At 39.0% G+C, this 24,061-nt stretch overlaps 1 protein-coding gene across 14 annotated transcripts in view; it reads left to right on the forward strand.

The window, feature by feature from the left end:
* CADPS2 (calcium dependent secretion activator 2) overlaps positions 1-24,061 on the forward strand; it is a 568,361-nt gene that overhangs the window by 248,725 nt on the left and 295,575 nt on the right. For all 14 annotated transcript variants that reach the window (XM_065555914.1, XM_065555920.1, XM_065555939.1 and 11 more), the window contains one exon: positions 9,293-9,414. In XM_065555914.1, coding sequence (XP_065411986.1) covers positions 9,293-9,414 — 122 coding nt within the window. The remainder of the gene's footprint in view (positions 1-9,292; positions 9,415-24,061) is intronic.

The raw sequence follows: 24,061 nt of genomic DNA on the forward strand, positions 1-24,061 counted from the left end.
CTCCAAACAGTCTGCCCTGAGGAGCATTCCATAACGTCTTGTTCAGGGTTATGAACAACCTCCATTCCCAAGGTGTCAGTAATTGAGGTTCTACTGTATAATAGTAGCATTTGTGTAAATAATAATTGAATGCCTGTTTGTTTAACTAATCATTTTTTAAAATAAAGTTTGGTTGCATCATTCAAAGTATTGCCTGGTGGTCCTCTATTAAATAAATTTTCTGTAACCAACCTAGAGGTGTTAACTTCAATACTAAGTTAGGTTATTTCACCCTTATCTTTAACAACATAATATTAATTGGGAACATTTTAATATAAAAGTTACAAAATGTCACTCTCTCTCTCCTTGTGACTGGCAATCTTGTTTAAATTCCATGCTAATTTATTAAATACACAGGAATACTATTGTCCATAATTAGGAATGAAAGTGAAGGTTATCTGATCAACTCTGGAATTCTTTTTAATCCATCAGTCCATTTTGGCTTTCACTTCCTATCCTCCATTGTTTCAGCTCACCTGCATAGCTTCTCCAGAGGTTAAGGGTAAGAATCTCTCTTATTGTGTGGGAAAGTATTATCATATTTATTTTAGTTTGATTTCCCTTGTGGGCAAAACTAGAAAAAGGCAAATCAGAAGTCTGCTTTTGTTTTTTCTTTCTCTTTTTCCTTAATTTAATTATTTTTGCCTTAACTCTACCTCTACGACTATTAACATAGTCTGTCGTCTGCCATGGACTCAAAGCTGTAAAAGTTCACAAACAAATTATCCATTTTACTCAGCAGTAATATAAATAAACGTGCAATTTACATCTTCCATGCTCATTATTAATAGTAGCAGGAAAGACAGTTTTTGAAATCTTCTGTATTTTCCTCAAGAAAACAGCGATCTTTTTGAGAATACTCAGGAAGAATTGAAGGCCTTGATCCTGCAATCTTTTCCATATGGGTGCATTCTTGCATGCACATTGAGTCCAAAATACTGCAGTAGGAGAGCACGTGGGCATAAGATTTCAGGATCAGGGCTTATGTCTATTAATGCAAACCCTATACCAGGGAATACCAGCCTCTCCTTGTGATAATAGCATGAGTAAAAAGAAAGACTGGAGTTTGTATTTGACACCTTTACATGTGCTGCATTTAGAGCGCATTCTGCGCATTTGAGAATAGTTACACAGCTGAATGAAAGTGCAACTTGGATTATATTATTGTTTTAATTTTTTTAACTAGTTTAAAATAAACTTAGAAGTGTGCATATACTTCTTAAACAATTGTTCTTTTCTAAGCAATGTGTCTTTAAATAAAAAGCTTTCAATGTTGTTATTGGGGGAGCTGGTAAGTGATCCTTATATTAAGGTTGCCTAACACCTCCCATTACAGCTCCTTGTTTTTAGTTGTTTATAATTTGGCTGCTTGGGCTAAAAAGATTTCCCAAGTCAAGTATGTACACCTGTAATCACAAACATTCCGAGCATCTTGGATTCATTGTTAATTGGCTACTAGTGTAAGTAGCTGGGATTTTATTTGCGTTATGAATAGCCTTCATTTAGGAGGACTCACGCTTTTCCACAGAGGATGAAATGTGTAAAATGTCCAATATGTTCAAACATAGGTGTTTCAAATTAAGTTCCTAAATAGTTTTCAAAGATGCTGATGAAAATTGGAGTTGTAGGTGCTCAGCATGTCATTTGTGAAAATGTCATATTTTTTTTAGCTGTTTGAAAACTTTAGCCTGTATTTTTAGGTAGGTTTAAATTTTGGGTCTGTGAACTGGGACTGATTGTGCTTCTTTAAGGAACTGCTCTTCATCAGAGCTGATTGAAAAACAGAACTTTTGTCCTGGGGAAATTGCAGTATTTTGCCATTTTGATTTTATCTTAATTCAGGAAACAAAGTCAAAATATCGAAACTTTTTGCGGAATAAAAAATTAACATTTGGGAATGTTGAAATGATCCACTTTCACATTTTGATTGAAGGTAAATGTTTTCCCTTCCCCTTTCATTGCCATCTCTCTCCCTGTGCATGAGCAACTGTGGTGCCCTGAGGGAGCTGAAGTTTTCAGAATCTACAATTCCTGTGAAGCACTGCAGCTGCTCCACTACAGTGAGAGACTGCAGTGCTTCCTGGGAGGTGAAGTCTGGCCAGGAGACTAGGACCATTTGGAGAATAGAAACAGGAGGTACATGGCACGACAATTCCCATGATGCATTGCAGTGGTTTAGGCAGAGGGAGAAATTCTGAAACTAAATGTTTCTCATTTCAGCTCAGGTCGGCTTTTACAACTGAAGCAGATTTATATTCTTAATGGAAAATTCCACTGAAGTTGATCTGTACCAGCGAAAAAATTTGGTTTTGATGAAACCCTGTTTTGAGGAAATTTTCCTTTGAAATTTTTCGACCAGCCCTACCCTTTACCAATAATTCCATGTCCGCAATTGTTGTTCCTATTTATTACTGTGGCTTCTAGAAGTCAACAGTTACAGTGCTTCCAAATCCTAAACTAAAATCTTCAACAGTTCTCTGCTGTAGCTATTGTATATACTTGACATGGCTTGGTGGCATTAGTAAATCAATTTATGGTTTAGAAGTGAACTTTTGAAGAAATGCTTCAACCTACACTGACTAAATGTTTTAAATAATATTGTCTCCTGTACTGTGTGCCACTTAAAATGTCAGTTCTGAAGTCATTAAGGAATTTAATTTATACACTGGACTTCAGAGCACAGTGATTAGTGGACACGAGTAACCGTTTTCTCTTAATTTTTTTTTAAGACTTTTATGCTAATTCAGAACTCTCACAATTAAGCAAAAATGCTATGACCATTTTCTTTGCCATTACTGAGCCATAAAGTAAAATGCAAATGCATACTGATCACATTGATACTGTACCTGAACTGATAGTAATAATTTATTTGAGATTGTTTGATGCAGGAGGGTAACCTCTCAAGTTTCATCCATTTGATTTATTTTTAATAAGATGCAAAATGATAGGAAGATTCTGATTGATACATGTATCAATGCAAAAACATGTCTAGCATTCTTGTAATGGGAGAGTTTTTAGGAGCAATTTAAATCCTTAATTACTTGGAAAAGAAGAAAAAGAGTAGGGCTTCTCCTCTACATGCAATATTCATATGTAAAAGGCTAACTTTTTTTTTTTTTTTTTAAAACAACAATAGTCCTTCATTCCATGCATTAAAACAACAGCAGTTCATCTGCTAGACAGGTACTCAAGTGGTTGTGTTAGTGGTAAAATACATGAAATGAATGAGCTGTTAAATAAAACAATACATACCTCCCTTGTTTTCACCAAACCCACTTAAGAGAGTGAATGCAAAGCCTGAAAATAGTGCCATAAGTCTCCATAGCAGATATTGGTTGTGTAGCTCCTACAGTGCATGGCAGACAGAAAATGTCCTATTTTATAAAAGGAGATTGCTTTTTACCGAGTGGATGTTGAGAGTTTAATGGAAATGTCAAAAAAAAGGCTTTCTGCAACTTGCTTTAGATTTCTAGAGATGGACACAAATTTCACACCATGAGTGACATATTTGGTAAGGAAATGTATTGAGATTAGAAGAATCACAACAGCCAATAAAACTAAAAATCAGAAGAATCATGAAAGCTAATAAATCTAAAAGATGCTCAGGGGTGACATGAAGAAGAAAAAAATCTAATTTTCTTGTAAATGTTCAATTTGGGGTGAATATAGTTTTTCCACTAGAAACTTATCTAGCTTAAACAATGAGGAGTCTGGTGACACAGCTTGTTTTAGTGAATTTACAAAGCTCTTGTAGCCTTTTCTGTCACTGACAGGCTTTCTATAGGTCAAGAGGCTACAGTTCATTTTTTGACAAGTCAAAAAGTAGATTAGTTTTCTGAAGTGTTATTGTACGGGTAGCATTTTTTCAGCATGCGAGACTTATATTTTAAAAGCTGAGCGTTAAAAATCTGAAAGCCAGATTCTTGCCTGAGATCGATACATCCTATTCACTTAAAGCTAAATCTCAAAGAAAAAAAAGTGGGTGGGGGGAAACTAAGTTGAAACTGACATCATAGATTTTTTTGAACTGAAGCATAATGAACTTATTCCTCTGTATACAAAAACTGTCCCACTCGTTAAAGTATGAAGTGGTATCCCTGAAGGAAAAGCAGGATTATACTAGTACTTCTGTATGCAGTTTATAACATCTGAATGCTGGTAAATTGAGGACCTTAAAATATCCAGTCCATACTTCTGCAGGATGTGATTAAATTAGGGAATCTTTGTCAGATACACTGAACAGCTATATGAGAATTATGAAAGACAAAAAGAACAGAGGGAATCTATTAATGCTATTTAAAGAATAAATCTAGGAAGCAGGTAATAAATTGTCCCTATATCTTGATTTCAACAGTGTGGAAGATATTGGGAACGAGCACTGTCTACAAGTATAGAAATGAGAAGGGGTCACAACTGAAAATGACAAAGGGGTACAAACTGAGGCTAAGGAATGGGGAAATAATAAAGAAATGTAGGCAAAATTTGATATGTAGATTATTTCAAACCATGCTCTCTACACAGTTAAGATTCCATATTTATTTTGGTCATCGCAATGAGATTTTTCCACAAGATAAAATGTAAATAGCTAGTAACTTTAAGTACAATGGCTTCCTTAAAGGGACACTTTCAGCTTTGAAATGTAATCCATTTTTAAAAAGCTAAAAGTAGTTTCAGGTACTTACATCTGCCTTTTCATCATACTGCTAGTTACTATCATTTTACAGCCACATTTTCCTACTTTTAAAATTTTTGTGCCTTCTCTGTGTCTGTTTGAAAGACCCACATGATAGAAAGTTACTATAGTGTAATAGGCTACACACAGAATGCTGTCAGATTCACAAAGTAAACAAACAAAATGTAGAATGAAACTTTCCCTCTCATCTCTTTCGTGGACAGTAATCTTAGTTATTCCACGTCACAATAGCAGGTAAACAGCGTAATTCTGAACTACCATTGTTGTTTTTCTTTGTAGAAGAAAGGGTTGCGTCACTGAGATACCAACCACTTCCCATGCCAACAGACCTTTTTCTGCTTTCTAAGAGACTCGTTGCTTTCCACACTCTTTCTGCCCTTCAAAAATAGACACTAACAGCAGGGGGTGTGAGTGTGTCGGGGGGGGGGGTTAAATGGCCTAGATTAATCATCGAAGCAAATGTACTGTACAGTTTAGGAAACCTATTTTCCCCCTGAGAATATGCATACATCTACTCAAAGTTACTGCAATTGAGCATCGTAAGCAATCTGGGTTGACTGTGTTAAAATCACTGTTCAGTCAAGCATTCATTTCTGACTTGGATTATAATAATGTTTCATTCCAGAGTTTAGTATTTGTAAGCAGGCAATTTTTCATTGTATAGACATTTTCTATGCAGATGGTATCATCGTTTTATGAAACAGAGTAATTGTTTCACAAGTTGGAATTGTTATAAGAGGGCCTTTTTACAACAACTTGTAACAAAAATGATAGAAATAGTGGCAGAAGGTGCCTTTTTCATATCTTGTCTATTTCAGCTACTAAACAGGTATGGGAAAGGAATACAATACAAACAAATAGCACCTAGAAAGCTATTTATCACCTAATGAGAATATGATGATTTCCTTTCACCTGGAATTGTCTTGACCATCTAGTTTTCTGTTCCGAGCATCCAGAATTGATATCAGAGACAAATGTACCTTCTAATTAAAATGGAAACTGAAGAAGAAAACAAAAACACATCAACATAGAAATGAGTCATCACAATAGTTGCATTCAACAGAGCTATTCATTTGGCATGAGAAAAGGAAGCATAGGTATTATTAGGTACCATAATGTTTCAATGGCTCAACTAGCGATTATGAAATAATGTAATGAGCATGGAGATCACAAATAACAAAGATAGTAATTCATAAAGCAATGATGTAATTGTTATTCTTTACAAAGCTTTGTAGTTATTGGTGGTACTTTTCAGTTAAAAAAAAATGCTCTGAGTAGCGCAGTACCTGTCACCCCAATGTGGTATTGTCTTAGCTTTATCCATTTCATAATGCATGCTGTTGTATCAAGGTATTGGAGGCTTTATGGTACATTTTATCATTAGCTATGAAATCCCTTGCATTTCCCCTACCCCCCCAACCTTATCTTTAAAGGTGGATTTTTGTAAGTGAATAGAAATAAAACCAAAGTACAGATGTTAGAGAGACAAGGTAGGTGAGGCAGTGTCTTTTTTTTATTGGACCAATGTCTATTGGGGAAAGAAACAAGCTTTCAAGCTACACCGAGCTCTTCTTGGGTCTGGGAAAGGTAGTCAGAGTGTCACAGCTAAATACAAGGTGGAATAGATTGTTTAGCATAAGTAGTCAACCCATATTGTAAGAAACTGTTCAATGTGAAGTGGCCCGTTAACACATCTGCAGTCATAGGACAAGAAAGGGTGGGGGCGGTTAGTGGGTTACAAATTGCTATAATGAGCCATAAATCCAGTGTCTTTATTAAGACCATGATTTATACTGTCTAGCAAAGTTATGAATTTAAGCTCCCAGGTTTGCCTTTTGAAGGCATTGTGCAGGTTTCCTCTGAGGATGAGGACTGAGAGGTGAGATGGAATTATTGTTTTGTGAAAGGTGTTCATCCACAGGCGATAAGGGATTTAAAAGTGAAGAAAGACAAAAGCACCATATCACCTGTGGGTAAGATAAATGGCGAATAATCCTGTACTCTCCTTCAGCTTTTTTAGGGACCATATCTAGGTGGGGATGGTCATAGGTCTGGCATTGGAAAACTCAAAAAGGTCCAGCCAGTTGTTTAGCTGCAACCTTCAACTGTATTTTTCCCTGAATTATTTCCTTGTCCTTTAATAGATTTCACATTTTTCTGCCCGCACATGCAACCTCTCTGCTCATATGGGATCTCAAAATTCTCTGACACAGGTCTGCAAAGTAGTCATTATCCCCCTCGCAGCCCTGCCTCTAGAGCTTGAGGCCACCAGGCTTTTAGCTCTCCCATGAGCGGAGAGGGGATTTGTCACAATAGTAGCCAATGCTGCATGGCCCTCGTGATGCAGCTGGAGCCTGCTGGAGGCCAGTCTTAGCAGCCGTCACATGGCCCACAGCCTCCTCCAGGCTTCTGATCCCAAGCAACAGCATCCCACTCCTGGGCTGTTGCCAGTGATCCTCCCTCAACTTGCAAGTGGGTGAGGGGGGCAAGGCTCTGATTTGCTGCTGTTGCAATGTGTTCCAGAGTCCCCCTGCAGTTTCTATTACCCAGCATGTTGGCTGAGGGGACAGATGAAGAAAACGTGTCTCTCTCTTTTCTGCTGCACTGACCTCTTCCTGAGCACAACAGAAAATCTGGGCTATTATCTTTGTGTTACAGAGCTGTAAAGAGGTAAACTGGAGCACAGAGAAAAGCTCAAAGCCACAGAAGAAATATGTGCTGCAGCTGTGAATACAAACCCAAGTCCCTTGATTCCCAGTCTTGTGCTTTAGTCGCAAGAACATCTTTCCTCTCATCATAATGCGCTATTATCTGGTATCCATAATTGGTCTGAGTCTCACATTATTGGGACAACCCCTATACTTTCTGTAAAAATTAGCTAATATTGAAAAATAACTACAATAACATAATTTTCCAACTATATTAGAATTTTGCCTGTCAATTCATAATACAGTAAAAATCAAGGGTATGCATTTTGTTCTAATATGTAATATTATTTAGCATTAATAGGAGCTGCACATATGGTTTGAGAGGAAAATATAACCTCAGTTATTTAGAGTTTTGTTGCTTTACAGGGACATTTTCAGTTTAAAGACTACTTTTTTTTTTTTGCTTTTATTGTACATCTTTGATGCTTAAAACTGAATTTTGTATAAATCTTATTTATTTTTCTACAACTCATTTTCATGTGGAAGTGTTTATACAAATTGGAAGAGTTTGTGGACACATCCTAGGGCTTCTTATTTGTGTTTGTTAGTATGATGACATCATTATGCTCATGTGCCATTCTGGAAGCAATGAGAACTTGTTTCTTCTCCATCTAAAGAAACTGCATATGATAGAGTCTCTTCATATGTATATATTAGAGAAGTGAATGTGAACAAATACGTCATATTTTTTTAAATTAAGACAGCTTTAAAGTGTTTCTTGAGTGAGTTTATTTAGTAGAACTGCTGGAGAAACTTTGGGTCAATTTATCCAATTTTTCACTTAGAAAGAAAAATGGAAAAAAGTTTAGACAATGTCTAAACATCCCATTTCAACATTTTTCAAACAAATGTTCCTGGTTTTTTGTTTTGAAATGATTTTTTTTGTTTTGAATTTTGTTTTATTTAAGTTTAAAAAGTCAAAATTGAAATAAAACATTTGAACTGACCTGAAATGAAATGATTTTTTTTAAATACTTTTCCTTTGCAGAATTTCAAAATTTTCTGTTTTCACTCCAATTCAGATGCTGAAATCCTTTGAAAAACAGAACTTCCGTTCTCCACGCAGCTCTAGTATTTAGCTGTCTATTTGCAACATGTTACATTTTTGACCCTTTCCAGCAACAGCTAGATACTCTTTCTAGTGAATTGAAAAATATAGACTTTTTTTATGACAGAAAATGATGATTAACAATTAAAATAAAAATTTCATAGAAGATATGGGAAAACTCCATTTTTAGTTACATCTTCTGACACCAAAATTAATTAAGCAACCCTCTAGAAGCTATCCATCAGTTTTACAACAGGCAAATTACCAAAACTTTTATGGTGTAACATATGTTCCTCATATCACTTGTACCTCTTATTTATTAAAGGCCTGATCGAATGCCCATTAAAGTTAATGGAAAGATTGATTGACTTTATGTGCATTGGATCAGCCCTTAAAACTCTGAAAATTATTTTTTTTATGAATATTTATTTAAGCATTTGCTTTAAAAATTGTAATCTGTTCTAGCATTTAGACCTCAATGTAAACATTAATTTTAAATGTAAGTACTTTACATCAATGTTTAGTTTATGGTTGACACGAGAGATTTCAACAGGTACCCAAATAGAACCCTACTGAAGATTAATAGAGCACAAGGCATAACTTTACATTCTTGTTCCTTAATTGCTATAGTGTATATTATTTAAAGATGATAGTAAGGGGAAAATATAAATTCATGTCTATTTATAGAGACTTGAGTGAATTATTTGTTTTTCTGTGTGTAGCAGTTTAATACCACATCTGTGTTGTTTAACATTTTCTAAAGTCTGACATATAAATTGTTTGTATTCCTTTCTTCTTGCTTAGATTGTTATAATGGAAGTGCAAGGTTTAAAGTCAGTAGCTCCCAATCGGATTGTTTACTGCACAATGGAAGTGGAAGGAGGAGAGAAACTTCAGACAGACCAGGCAGAAGCATCAAGGCCACAGTAAGCTCTTCTAAAACTGTTTTTTATAAAATATATTTTCTTCACAGTGTGGAAGACTCTACAAGAAGATTTGAGGAGACCTTTAAAAAGAATGAGACATTACAATAGTTGGTTGGTTTAGTATTAGAGCACTATAATGTTTTTACTTGGAACAACACTTGAACTTTTGCCCAACGTAGAGGGGAAATGTAACATGTAAAATACTATGCAGTGTGGCTGTAGCCATGTTGGTCTCAGGATATTAGAGAGACAGGATGGATGAGGTAATATCTTTTATTGGACCAACTTCTGTTGGTGAGAGAGACAAGCTTTCGAGCTAAAGGACCTGAAGAAGAGCTCTGTGAACCCTGAAAGCTTGTCTCTCTCACCAACAGAAGTTGGTCCAGTAAAGATATTACCTCACCCACCTTGTCTCTCCATTACAAAACAATAGTTAAATATAACAGAGCAGGTAAACAAAATACTTGTAAACCGTGCAAATGAAAAGATGCTTGTTGTAAAAAAAAAAAAATCAATAAAAATATGTTTGAAGTCTGTGCGAACAAAGCAATTGGAGGCTGTAGCATTGTGCTCTTTTCTGTATCATCTGACAATGCAAACCTTTTTATATAAATTAACCTGCGATAGCTTGTATGCTTTCTAGGTTAATATGAAGGTGGCCTTGTGGAGTTCAGCTTGCACAACCAGTGGAAAATCAATACTCAGTAATCAATCCTCACAAAGCTTACTCACCTGCTGAGCTTATTTCATTTTAAATTATAGGATTCACTTCTTTCATTTAATTTTTGAAGGACATGGACTCAGAAGGGAGAAATATCGTACCATTGTAGTTGAACTAGTCAGAGTGGCATTGAGGAAAAAAAATAAGTGTGGTTTTGGTAGATTTGTTTGACCTCTGGCTGCACATTGACTTCACAAGCTTTTTCCTCTGTTAAAATGTCATTTGGAATCTCTTGCAGATATGTTTTCAGATAGATTGCGAGGGTTTTACCAGCACCTTTGTGTGTCTTGTGAAAAACAATTTAAAAATTGCTGTCACTAATATTTCTAAAAGACAACTTAAACTCAGATGTGAAGCTGGCTTCAGTTCAACTCAAAACACAAATATAAAATTCCATTAGGCCAAATTGTAAGCATGTAATTGTGATTGCGTGCCTCTTTTCTATAAAATTTCCGTAAGTCAGTAAACTTTCTCCTTGCATTTTGCAGGAAACTTACCATACAGTTTTAGACCCATGACCTTTCTAGTCCAGTATCTTTCCTCTGATAGTGGCCCAATACTTGATGGTTCAGTGACAGCAAAAGGCAAAACAATCACCCCATCACAGTAATACATGTGGCCAATTTTACAGTTCTGTACATGGGTAGGACAAGGTGGAAAATGCAGTGCAATTGAATTTCATAACTGTTTCACATATAGAAATTTTACATTAAAGAAGTGCCAGAGTGGATGAAGACAGGAGAAAATGAGAGCGACAAAGCACTGATGTGGGAAGCTGATCAACACTTGTAGGTAGATCAGAACTAGGGGGTTTCAGGCTGCATATCTGAAACATCTAAGGCAGTGAGCAGTGGAAAGGCAGATGACCAGACTCTTCCAGGCAAATGTTATCAGGTGAACAAAGGAATAATCTCTGACAGGGAATGAGGAATTGAGAGATGCCCAGTACTGTAGAATGGGGGTACATGTTCAAAAAGAAGAGAGATTGTGGAGGTATATGTGGGCATACCCCTGGGCATTTGCAGATATTGTGACTGCAGGATTATCATCAATAGACACAACTCTTAAAGATGATGTGGTTTTTGTGATCCTCTGAATGATGTGAGGAACCTTGTTTCATTGTAAGCAGGGGGACTTATATTGCTTTGGGGATGCCCAGATGTCATGCAATGAAAAGGAAAGAAAGTCTCTGAGAAAGAGAGAGATTTCTGTAGTGTAACAGAGGGAGTTAAGAAGAGACCATAGAGGAGGATGTTCAGGTAGTCAAAGCATGAAATTAACAAATTGTATGTTTAGCAGCATGTGAGGAGGAGGAAGCTCTCTCCCTGGAGTTGGAGGCCCTTGATCCAGAGAATATCTTTTCATGCATGTTGGCAATATTTTAATATCCACAAAGTAAAAAAGCAGCAAGAGGGAACATAAAAATCATTGTAAAAGCAAATAAGTAGCTTAGAGTTTAGACAACATTTCCACTCAGCAGCTGACAGTTTGCCCCATTTCCCCACAAATACAAGTTAAAAAAGAATGAGATGGGCTTGTGTACACAGCATGGAATTGGGAAAGGTTTAAAAACAAACAAACACATTAGTAACAGAATGGAACTGATGTGAAAGACAAAGGCCTTGTCTACACTGTTGCCTCATAGTTCAGATTGTGAGGGTGTAAACAGCAGTGTGCACCAAGTTGTTGTGCTGAAACACCCTCTTGTGGAGACTTGCGTGTGCCAACTAAAAGGTTCCTAGATCACATTGATGTAATCCTGTTTGAAGACACTGTTTTGTTTTTCCCTATGATAAATTATTACTTCATGTGTGTCACCGTGCTTCAGTGGATCACAACTGAGAATACCAAATTCAGAACGAACTGCTGAGAAATAGGGCAGACATACCCCAAAACTGGTGGTTATTCTTCCATAAGATCTACTTAACCAGCAACAAAAGTAAACTTCTGTCTCACCACACTGGCTAAGAAGAAGTCAGAAATGCAGGCTCCTTAAGTATTCCAGTCTGTGTTTCATCACTTCGACACTAGACTTAACGATGAATGGTTATTTAAAACCAATTTCATGATCCCAAAGGACCAGCCACATACCCAGCTAAATATATAAGATCTTACCCAATAATGACGCTGTTGCCAATCCTTTAGTATCTAATATCTAAAGCTTTACTTATAAGAGAAAAGAAAGAGGTGAGAGTCAAAGGAATCAAATACATTAAATAATTGCAAGGTTCTTTGAACAGGTTTGAAGCACTGATGGAATAAACTGCTAGGTCAGGGTGGCCATCCTGTGGCTCCAGAGCCACATGTGGCTCTTCAGAAGTTAATATGCGGCTCCTTGGATAGGCACAGTCTCCGGGGCTGGAGCTACAGGCGCCAACTTTCCAATGTGCCAGAGGGTGCTCACTGCTCAACCCCTGGCTCTGCCACAGGCCCTCCCCCACTCCACCCCCTCGCTCCTCCCCCCCCCCCCGAGCCTCCTGCACGCCACGAAACAGCTGATCGGGAGGGAGCGGGAAGCGCTGATTGTGGGGCTGCCAGTGGGCGGAAGGCGCTGGGAGTGGGGAGGGGAGCTGATGGGGGGCTGCTGATGTATTACTGTGGCTCTTTGGCAATGTACATTGGTAAATTCTGGCTCCTTCTCAGGCTCAGGTTGGCCACCCCTGCTAGCTTGTTGAGTCTCTGGTTACTTCCAAAAGATTGGAAGGTCCTCATTCCTTCGGTTAGAATACTCCCATTAGTGTAAGTCCATAGTCCAGAGCAGGAAAGAGGCAAAATGGAGATGCTTCCAGGGCCTTTTATACTTTCTGTCATGGGGTGCGTCTGCTCTTAGTACAGTCAGTGGAAAAGTACAGGCACAAGATGGTGTCCAGTGTCACATGAGCTGGTCACATCCCTTGCATGCTTCGATAAGTCGTAGCAGGGGCCATTACCCATATTCTGGCTAGAACTTCCACAGGAAAGTCCATCAAGTGGGGATAAGCTTCTTCCATGGCCCATTGTGTTCATTGATGGGCCATCACCTTGAATAGTCCATTCGCAATGTGCTGGCTAGACTGGATGTAAACTACCTTGCGGGTGTTAGCACAGGACCAAACACATTTGAAATACAGGTACGTAGTTAATATTCATAATTTCAGATACAAAAATGATACATGCATACAAATAGGATAATCATATTCAGCAAACCATAACTTTTCCATTGACACCTTACATGACATATTTTGTACATGATTGGTTGCAATTATATAACAGTGGTAGCAACAATGATCTACATGGTCATATTTTAATCATATAATGTCACAGTATGCTAGTATCAAATGCTCACTGTATAAGATAGGTTTTCCTCTCTTTTAATAAGATATATAAATCTCCTCACTGTATATGCAGAAATGCATTATAGTAGGGCAAGTATTTAGCACTGATTCTAAAGTGCTAGATATCATGGGCATATGAACCTATGGCTTACTAGGACCCAGTTTAAAAGTTATATTGCTTCCTCTCATGCCAGCCCTATTTAACTTTTATTACTGCCTGAGCAATATTTATTAATGCATTTCCACTGCTTCCAGCTATTTAGCCCTTAAAAAAAGCCCACCAACATAGACAATGACCTTTTTCCGCCAGAGATCAGTTAGGAGTACCTTTAAAAGCAGGGCCGGCTTTGGCTTTTTTTGCCGCCCCAGGCAAAAAAGCCTCCGGCCGCCCCACCCCCTCACGGCAGGGGAGGGCGCGGGGGGGGGGGCGGGAGGGCGGCCGGAGCCCTGGGAGGAGGGCGGAGTGCCCGGCCGGGGCTCCGCTCTCCGCGGTGGCCAGCCCTGGCCGGGGGGAGGGCGGCGAGCCCGGCCGTGGCCCCGCTCTCCCTGGAGCCGGAGCGCCGCACCGGGCCACCCCCCTCCAGGTGCCGCCCCAAGCACAAGCTTGGTGGGCTGGTGCCTGGAGCTGGCCCTGTTTAAAAGCAGAGTCTGCATAACTTGTTCTGCTTAAAAATTTGAATTATTGTGGTGAAACTTTTTATGTCGATGTCTGGTTTAAAACTACATTTAAATATACTACTCATAACATACAATTTAAAGTTAAAATGTCTGAGATTTTTTCTTGTGTGTATTCACTACTTTAATTGGATCCAATTCCTCCTTTATACCAACCAAAGCATGGTTTTATTGCTTTGATGCGATAGGGGTCCATCTTCTAGAATAGCAAATATCCAACACTGATATAACTTTTTAGCTGTTGTAGATGTTGCTTTTCTTAGCTGAATGAAATCTGTCACAGCAATTTCTATATATTTTCTTCTTTCATAAATACAATAACTCCCCACTTAACGTCCTCTTGGTTAACGTTGTTTTAATCTTACGTCCCTGCTCAATTACAGAACATGCTCCATTTAAAGTTGTGCAATGCTTTGCTATAACTGCTTTGTCTACAGCTGGCAGCCTACCTATCAGCTCCTCTATCCCCCCCCCCCCCAGCGCTTCCTGCCTGCCAGCAGACCCCGCGGATCAGCGCCTTCCCCCTCTTCACCCCTGCATCCTGCCCACGGCAATCAGCTGGCTTGCGGCATTCAGGAGGGGGGGAGGGAGGAGCGAGGACTTGGTGCGCAGGCTCCCCCTCCTCCCCTGCCTTCCAAACACCACAAACCAGCTGATTGCCGTGGGCAGGAGGCAGGGGAGGGAGGGGGGAGCCTGCGCACTGAGTCCTCGCTCCTCCCCTCTCCCTCCTGCCCCCTGAACGTCACAAGCCAGCTGATTGCCATGGGGAGGGGGAAGGAGTGAGGACGTGGCGCACCTCTCCTGCCTCTGGCAATCAGCTGGCTTGCAACGTTCAGGAGGCAGGGGAGGGAGGGGGAGCTGCGCATTGTGTCCTCACTCTTCCCCCCTCCCTCCTGCCTCCTGAATGCTGCAAGCCAGATGATTGCCGCTGGCAGGAGGCAGGGGAGGGATGGGGGAGGAGCAAAGACGCGGCATGCAGAGTAAAGGGGGAGGGGGGAGAAGAAGATGCGGGTTAAGGGTGGGGGCTTAGGGGAAGGGGTAGAGTGGGCAGGCGGAGGGTTGAGTCCCCCGCCCCGGTGCTTGCAGAGTAGGGGAAGCTGCTGCTGCTTCTGTGCAACGTGCTTCTCCTAGCCTACAGCACTTTCAGCGTCCTTGCCTGCCTCATTGTCTCCAGTGCCAGTGGGCTGTGCCTGTGTTGGGTAAGGCGGGGGCACCTCCCAACTATAGTACTGTACTGTATGGCAAAAAAAAAAAAAAATTCCCTGGAACCTAACTCCCCCATTTACAATCATTCTTATGGGGAAATTGGATTTGCTTAACATTGTTTCACTTAAAGTAGCATTTTTCAGGAACATAACTACAATGTTAAGTGAGGAGTTACTGTATTTATCATTTTGAATATTTAACAAAAATATGGAAAATGATTTCTTGAAAATAAATTATGGCTCATAAAGGAAGATGGTTATGTTTAAGTTTGAAGTAGATGTCCAGCTTTTAAACATATCTTAGCTATTAAGCATACTTTTAGGGTTGTCAAGCAATTAAAAAAATTAATTGTGATTAATCGCGCTGTTAAACAATAATAGAATACCGTTTATTTAAATATTTTTGGATGTTTTCTAGATTTGCAAATATATTGATTTCAATTACAGCACACAATATGAAGTACAATGTTCACTTTATATTTATTTTTATTTCAAATATTTGCACAGTAAAAACAAAATAAATAGTATTTTTCAGTTCACCTAATGCAAGTACTGTAGTGCAATCTCTTTATCATGAAAATTGAATTTACAGATGTAGAATTATGTACAAAAAGAAACCTACGTTCCAAAATAAAACAATGTAAAACTTTAGAGTGTACAAGTCCACCCAGTCCTACTTCTGGTTCAGCCAATCATTGAGACAAACAAGTTTGTTTACATTTTCAGGAGGTAAAGCTGCCTGCTTCTTGTTTACAATGTCATCTAAAAGTGAGAACAGGCGTTCGCATGGCAGTGTTGTAGCCAGCGTCGCAAGATATTTATGTACAAGATGTGCTAAAGATTCATATGTCCCTTCATGCTTCAACCACCATTCCAGTGGGCATCTGTCCATGCTGATGAGGGGTTCTGCTTGATAAAGATCCAAAGCAGAGTGGACCGACACATTCATTTTCATCATCTGAGTCAGATGCCACCAGCAGAAGGTTGATTTTCTTTTTTGGTGGTTCGGGCTCTGTAGTTTCCACGTTGGAGTGTTGCTCTTTTAAGACTTCTGAAAGCATGCGCCACACCTTGTCCCTCTCAGATTTTGGAAGGCACTTCAGATTCTTAAACCTTTGTTGAGTGCAGTATCTATCTTTAGAAATCTCACATTTGTACCTTCTTTGCATTTTGTGAAATCTGCTGTGAAAGTATTCTTAAAACGAACAACATGTGCTGGGTCATCATCCGAGATGGCTATAACATGAAATATATGGTAGAATGTGGGTAAAATAGATCAGGAGACCTACAATTCTTCCCCAACAAGTTCAGTCACAAATTTAGTTAACACATTATTTTTTTAACAAGCGCCATCAGCATGGGAACATGTTCTCTGGCATAGAGCTGAAGCATGAAGGAGCATACGAATGTTTCCCATACCTGGCACATAAATACTGTGATACAGCATGGACAGAGGGCAGCAGGAGAGGGTTAGAAAGGAGCCTTATTCCCTGTAGAGGGAAGAAAGTTTGCTATAGATTAATTAGAGCGCCTGAAGCCAATTAGAGCCCCTGAAACCAGTCACCTGATAAAACCCCCCTGCTTCAATCAGACAGGGGAAGGAGTTGGAGCAGAGACGATTGGTGTTGGAGCAGAGAACAGTTTGAAGGAGTAGAAACAGAGTGGATTGGTGTTGGAGCAGAGAATAGTTTGGAGAGAAGCAGAGGGAAGTTTGAAGAAGTGCTGCGGTGGGCTGAGAAGACCAAGACCCCAGGTAAACGGATACCTGGCTTGTGCAGAGTGAGGGCAGGAAGCCCCCGCAAGCTGAAGGGCAGGAGAGGGAAGTAGCCCTGGGGAAGGAACCGCTAGTTCAAGTGGTTTACCACTATCCCTAGGGCCCCTAGGTTGGGACCTGGAATAGAGGGTGGGCCCGGGTCCCTCCCTCTCCACTCCCCTCCTCTAGGACACTAGCGGGGCAGTTAATATCCCAGTTCAGGGGCAAGAAACGGCACCCTGAACCCCCCCCAAGAAGAGAAAGCTTAAGACCCATCATAGTAGTGCTCGCAATTTGCCACAATACCTTGCAATGCCAGTTACAAATGTGCCATGTGAACATCTGTTCTCACTTACAGGTGACGTAAATAAGAAGCGGGCTGCATTATCTCCTCTAAATGTAAACCAACTTGTTTGTCTTAGCAATTGGCTGAACAAGAAGTAGGACTGAGTGGACTTTTAGGCTCTAAAGTTTAACATTGTTTTGTTTTTGAGTGCAATTATGTATAAAAAAAAATCTATATATGTAAGTTGCACTTTCATGATAAAGAGATTGTACTACAGTATTGTATGAGGTGAATTAAAAAATACTATTTCTTTTGTTTATCATTTTTACAGTACAAATGTTTGTAATAAAAATAATATAAAGTGAGCACTGTACACTTTGTATTCTGTGTTGTAAGTGAAATCAATATATTTGAAAATGTAGAAAAAATCCAAAAAAAATTAATACATTTCAATTGGTATTCTAGCGCTTAATAGTGCGATTAAAACCGATTAATCACGATTAATTTTTGAGTTAATCACATGAGTTAACTTGGATTAATTGACACCCTAATATTTTTATATAAAATAACATTAGGAACTTGGTGTAGAAGATCATCTTATAACTAATATTGATGAGAGAATGTTTCTGGCACCCATATGGCAAATCAGATGATAATTTTAGATCACCAGTTGCATGTATTAAATGATATAATTCTATCAAAAGAGCTATTGTATTTTTAAAAAACATAAAGGATGCACAGTTAAAAACTCACAAATCAAAAACATTCTCAAATTAAGATTGCCTGTGCAAGGCTATTATTGACCCCTTGTACTCTGCAAAATACTCTACCATCTTTAAATACATAATATTTCCCAAATACTTCAATATATATATATATATATATATATATATATATATATATATAGGCAAATAATTAGACCTTGAATCATAATGCACATGAGAGTGCAGAATTAAGATGTCATGTGCAATCTTAAATTTGGATTTTCTTGACTCTTAAGTACTTAACCATGAAAACAACATTATTTAACATTGTTCTTTAGATGGCATTTCCTGGGATTTTTTTCCCCTTTAAAAAAATACAGAGGTGTCTTCGACATTTTCCAACTTTTGAGTTTTCAGTCTTTCTTTTAGAAGCTTTCCTAACTCTAGTATTTATTTTTTGTGGATTAATAATATGCCGTTGGTGGTATCCAAAAGGCTGTCATCTGATTTTGGTATGTGTGATAGCGAAGTAAAGTATGCAGTGGAAGGAGCGCCAAACCTACATTGTAATTTATCTGTTACATATGTGTATATTTGGTTTATCTACACTACCTTAACTTGACAAACTGTATTTCAATATTATTTTAGCTTGTATTCTTACTGTTTATTACTGCCATGTTTAACTTTCTCTTCTTGATTTTGTTCTTACACCTTTGCTTTTCTGCCTCTGGAAGAAAAAAACTTAGGAATTTTAGAATAAAAAAAATGGCTTCTAACTGAAATATTGTCAACTGTTGATGTGATTAGCTAGTTCCAGAAGTCAAATTACAGTTTAAGTGCAGTAAAATCTATAGTCACCTACTGCTTTGAATTATATTAAAGCAGTGTTCTTCAGTTCACTGTACAGTTCAGGGTCTGTTGGCATCACAACTGATTTTCTTAAAAATGGTCCACAACAATACCTAAATTTTAGTAATTTTATTGAAGTGATACTGAATCTAAAAGAGTCTCAGGCTTCATACCATGGAGTTAATAATGCTATTAAGGTTATTTTAAGGGCAAAAGTTTCGAAAAGGTTCATCTGTGTTGAACAGGTAAAGTTGGACTTTTGAAGTCTAATTGGGTGTACTGTTGCACTCCCAGTAACCGTATGTTCTTTGAGATGGCCTCTGCATGTTTCCACTTGAAGGAAGCACCTTTCTCTCTCCAAAATGCATCTTTGGGAACCTGGGGGGGGCGGGGGGGAGGAAAGAGGAGGTGTTACAAGAGAGGAGGGAAATCTCTAAATCTTCAGTGGGCACACAGTGTTCCCTCTAATTTTTCCCACTCATGTGTGGAATGAATTTTGTTATATGCACCGATATGGAGGCGATGTCTGACACATCACCTTCATATTGGTGCACGTAACAAAATTCATGTGGTGGGGGTGGAGCCAAGGGGTTCGGCGTATGGGAGGGGAGTTTAGGCCTGGGGTACAGGATTATTGGGATGCCGGGGGGGTGAGTGCTCCGGGGTGGGGCTAGGGATGAGGGGCTCAAGGCTGGAGCAGATGGTTGGGGTGTGGTGGTGATGGGGGAGCTGGGCATGCGGGCTTTGGGGTGGGGCTGGGGATGAGGGGCTCAAGTCTGGAGCAGATGTTGGGGTGTGGTGGTGGTGGGGGAGCTGGACATGCGGGCTCTGGAGTGGGGCTAGGGATGAGAGGTTTGGGATGCAGGCTGCCCAGAAGCTATGGCTGGGAGAGAGGACTCCCCACAGCTCTCTCTCCGCAGCAGCAGCACCTTGGTTGGGGCAGGGAGGGGGGGAGAGGCTGCTGCTTAATAGGCTGCTGCATGGTCGTGCATCTTAGAACTTAGGCACTGAAGTGTCATTGATACCGAGAGGCTTTGCTCTGTAAAGTGAGCCTTTCCTTTCCTAGAACACAACGGTTTGCAGACCGATTCGGGTTTCAAAGCAATGGTTTGGTACAGGTTGGAGTTCCCCTTTCCCCGTAGCATTGAGGGGCTCAGGTGACTGTCCTGTGACAGTGATCCAAACTAGAACTATATTCTGACGCAGTCAGTTCTCAGATATGTCAAGCCCGTTCCTGTTGAGAACTGCAACATTGAAAATCCGTTTTAGGCCTGTGGCAGGCATGTCATGTCTTTCTGTTTACTTCTAGCTAGGTGAGCAATTTTAGAATCCGTTTGGATTGTGTGGGGTTGAAAGGGGTAATTTTAAATTACGTTGGGCACCAAGTTATTTTATCCCCAAAATTACTTAATACATTAATCTGGGCGGGGGGGGGGGGGGGGGAGGCCAGCTCTTACTAATTGTTTCTCTTATTGCCAGCTCAGGAGTATGGCTTTTACATAACTTAGGGGACACCATGCTCAAGACTAAGCAAAATAATTGCAATTATGAACCTTGGCTATTTTAGTTATGGCATGGTATTTCACAATGGTTATATCTGAGATATAAAAGTGTAGCAATCTCTCCCTTCAAACAAACCAAAGAGATTTTGGTGTGCTTTGATGTTATTTTAGTGCTCTGTTCTTGAGTTGATTTCATATTACAATGGTCTTCTGTCTCCATCTCAACTTAATTTGATTTAATGTGAAAATGTACACATATAATGGCCAATGCAATGAAAATCTCTCAGTGTTGATAAATTCTCTGTTCACATAATACTTATTTAACCTGTTGAACTAAAATTATTGCATGCTCACAGGAAATGGGCATCACACAGATAGTGATCACCTGTGAAAATTTTGGTTTAAGTGACTTGCCCAGCATCACACTGGAACTCTGTTGTAGAGGTAGGGATAGAATCCAGTTCTCCAGGGAAGCATTCAACTGCATAGCAGGAGGCTGTCCTTTCTCTTCCTCTGCCTCGTTCACTGCACATCTTCTGACTATTGTAACAAATGAAGCAGGGATCCTCCAGACAACAGCCTTCTTCTTTACTACACACCCCTGATTCATCCCCAGAGAAGGTCCATACTGTGAAAGATGTCACAATTATTCTGTCTCTCTGCATCGTACCATAAAGGAACAATTCCAAGGTATAGCAGCTGAGAACCAAGAACTTCAACTAGAAATAGCCAATATGTTTTTATAATGCTTTATGTACTTAAAGTTCTGCACAAGCAATTAAAAAAATCACCTGGCTAACAAATTACTCGTTGAATGTGGTCTTGAATAGATTATAGAGAACAAAGATGACAAATGGATGTTAGATTAGTTTTACAAAATCTACTCACTTAACACTCACCAGCATGTTCATCATCATGGGGGGGGGGGATATTTTATTTGGTATTAATCAAATAGCATGTGTGAAGTTGTTTTTAGGAGAAATTTGACAAAGGAGACTAAGGCCCAGATTTTAAAATCAATAGGAATTGGGGATCTGGGTATTTTTAAAAATCCAACTAGGTATCTGTCTTGATCTTTAGGTAATTAAATACATTTAAAAATATAGCCCTGTGTTCTTTAAGATTCCAACCTGTAAACATGACGTGTATTTTGTGAAACATTTTTCTGTTAAAAGCGATCTATTTAACAAGAAATATTTCCAGATATTTTTAAAAAATGCTTTCTCTCTATCTCAGTAGCTATATAAAGCTTAACTAATTGTAAAAATCTCATTTTACTTTTCACATTTTTTGCATGCTGATACATTTTCCATTTCACTCAATTTGTGATCATGTTTTTCTACGTGTTCTCATACACTAGCACAATACTGATTTGGTTTAAGACACTACATGGGAATGTTTATATAGAACAGCTAAATATAGAATCATAGAAATGTATGGAGGGAGGGATAGCTCAGTGATTTGAGCATTGGCCTGCTAAACCCAGGGTTGTGAGGTCAATCCTTGAGGGGGCCACTTAGGAATCTGGGGCAAAATCAGTACTTGGTCATGCTAGTGAAGGCAGGAGGCTGGACTCAATGACCTTTCGGCGTCCCTTCCAGCTCTATGAGATAGGTATATCTCCATTTATTTTTTTATGAGTGGTGGGGCCCTAGACCATCCTTGACAGGTGATTTCTAACTTGTTCTTAAAAACCTTCAATGACAAGAATTCCACAACCTTGCTTGGAAGCCTATTTCAGTGCTTAACTATCCACATAGTTAGAAAGTTTTTCCTAATATCATAAAAGCTTTCTTTCTGCAGATTAAGCTGATTACTTCTTGTCCTACCTTCAGTAGACATGGAGAACAATCAGTCACCACCCACTTTATAAAAGGCCTTGACATATTTGAAGACTATGATCCATTTCTCCCTCAGTCTTCGTTTCTCAAGACTAAACATGTCCAGTATTTTTTACCTTTTCCTTATAGGTCAGATTTTCTAAATCTTCTATCATTTTTGTTGCTGCTGTCTGGACTTTCTCAAATTAGTCCATATCTTTCGTAAAATATGGCACCCAGAACTGGACACAGTACTCCAGATGAGGCCTCACCAATGCCGAGTAGAGCCGGACAATTACCTCCTGTGTCTTATGTATGACACTCCTGTTGGCACACCCCAAAATGATATTAGCCTTTTTTGCAACTGCATCACATTGTTGACTTCATTTCATCTGTGATCTATTATAAACCCCATATTCTTTTCAGCAGTTCTACCATCTAGCTAGTTATTCCCCATTTTGTAATTGTACATTTTATTTTTCCTTCCTAAGTACTTTCTGCTTGTCTTGATTCAATTTCATCTTGTTGATTTCAGACCAATTTGTCAAGGACTTTTTGAATTCTAATCCTTTCCTCGTAAGTGCTTGCAACCACCATCCCCCAGATTGGTGTCATCTGCAAATATTATAAGCATATTCTCAACTCCATTATCCAAGTCATTAATGAAAATATTGAATAATAGCAGACCCAGGACAGATCCCTGTGTGACCCTACCAGGTATGTCCACCCATTTGACAGCAAAATATTGATAATTACACTTTGAATATGGTCTTTCAACCAGTTATGCATGCCCTTCATAGTAATTTCATCTAGACCCCATGTCCCTAGTTTTTTTTCTGATACTGTCATATGAGAGTATATCAAAAGCCTCACTAAAATCAAAATATATTACACCAACTGCTTCCCCCTTCCACTAGGCCATAAACCCCGTCAAAGAAAGAAATTAGGCTGGTTTGGCATGACTTGTTCTTGACAAATCCATGCTGGCTATTACTTATTACCCTACTATTCTCTATGTGCTTACAAATTGGTTGTTTAATAAATTGTTCCAGTATCTTTCCAGGTATTGAAGTTAGGCTGGCTGGTCTATAATTCCCCGGATCCTCCTTGTTCCCGTTTTAAAAGATAGGTACTAAATTTGCCTTTCTGTAGTCCTCTAGGACCTCACCTGTCCTCCATCATTTCCTGAAGATAATCACTAATGGTTCTGAGAGTACTTCAGCTAGTTCCTAACCTGAATTTCATCAAGCACTGCCGACTTGAATACATCTAACTTATTTAAACATTCTTTAATGTTTGCTTTCCCTATTTTAGTTTAACTTCTTTCTCCCTTGTTGTTAATAGTAACTGTGTTGAGTATCTGGCCACCACTAACATTTTTAGTGAAGACTGAAGAAAAATAGGCATTAAACACCTCAGCCTTCTTTATGACATCCATTATTCACTCTCCTTCTCTGCTAAGTAGTGGTCCTACACTTTCCTTTGTTTTTCTCTTGCTCCTGTGTTTGTAGAATCTCTTTTTGTTGCCTTTTTATGTTCCTTGCTAGATGTAACTTATTTTGTGCCTTAGCCTTTCTGATTTTGTTCTTCCATGCATGTGCTAATCTTTTTCACTCATCCTTACCTTTTTGTCCATATTTCCACTTTTTGCAGGATTCCTTTTTGATATTCAGACTATTAAAGAGCTTCTGATGGAGCCATAATGGCCTCTTACTATTTTTCATATCTTTCTTTTGTATTGGGAGAATTTGCTCTTATGCCTTTCACAAACCAATTCCTCCCAGTTAGTCAAAGTCAAGGTCAAGTCTAAAATGGCTG

Source organism: Chrysemys picta, chromosome 1 (genome assembly GCF_011386835.1).
Source record: "Chrysemys picta bellii isolate R12L10 chromosome 1, ASM1138683v2, whole genome shotgun sequence".
Classification (NCBI taxonomy): Eukaryota; Metazoa; Chordata; order Testudines; family Emydidae; genus Chrysemys; species Chrysemys picta.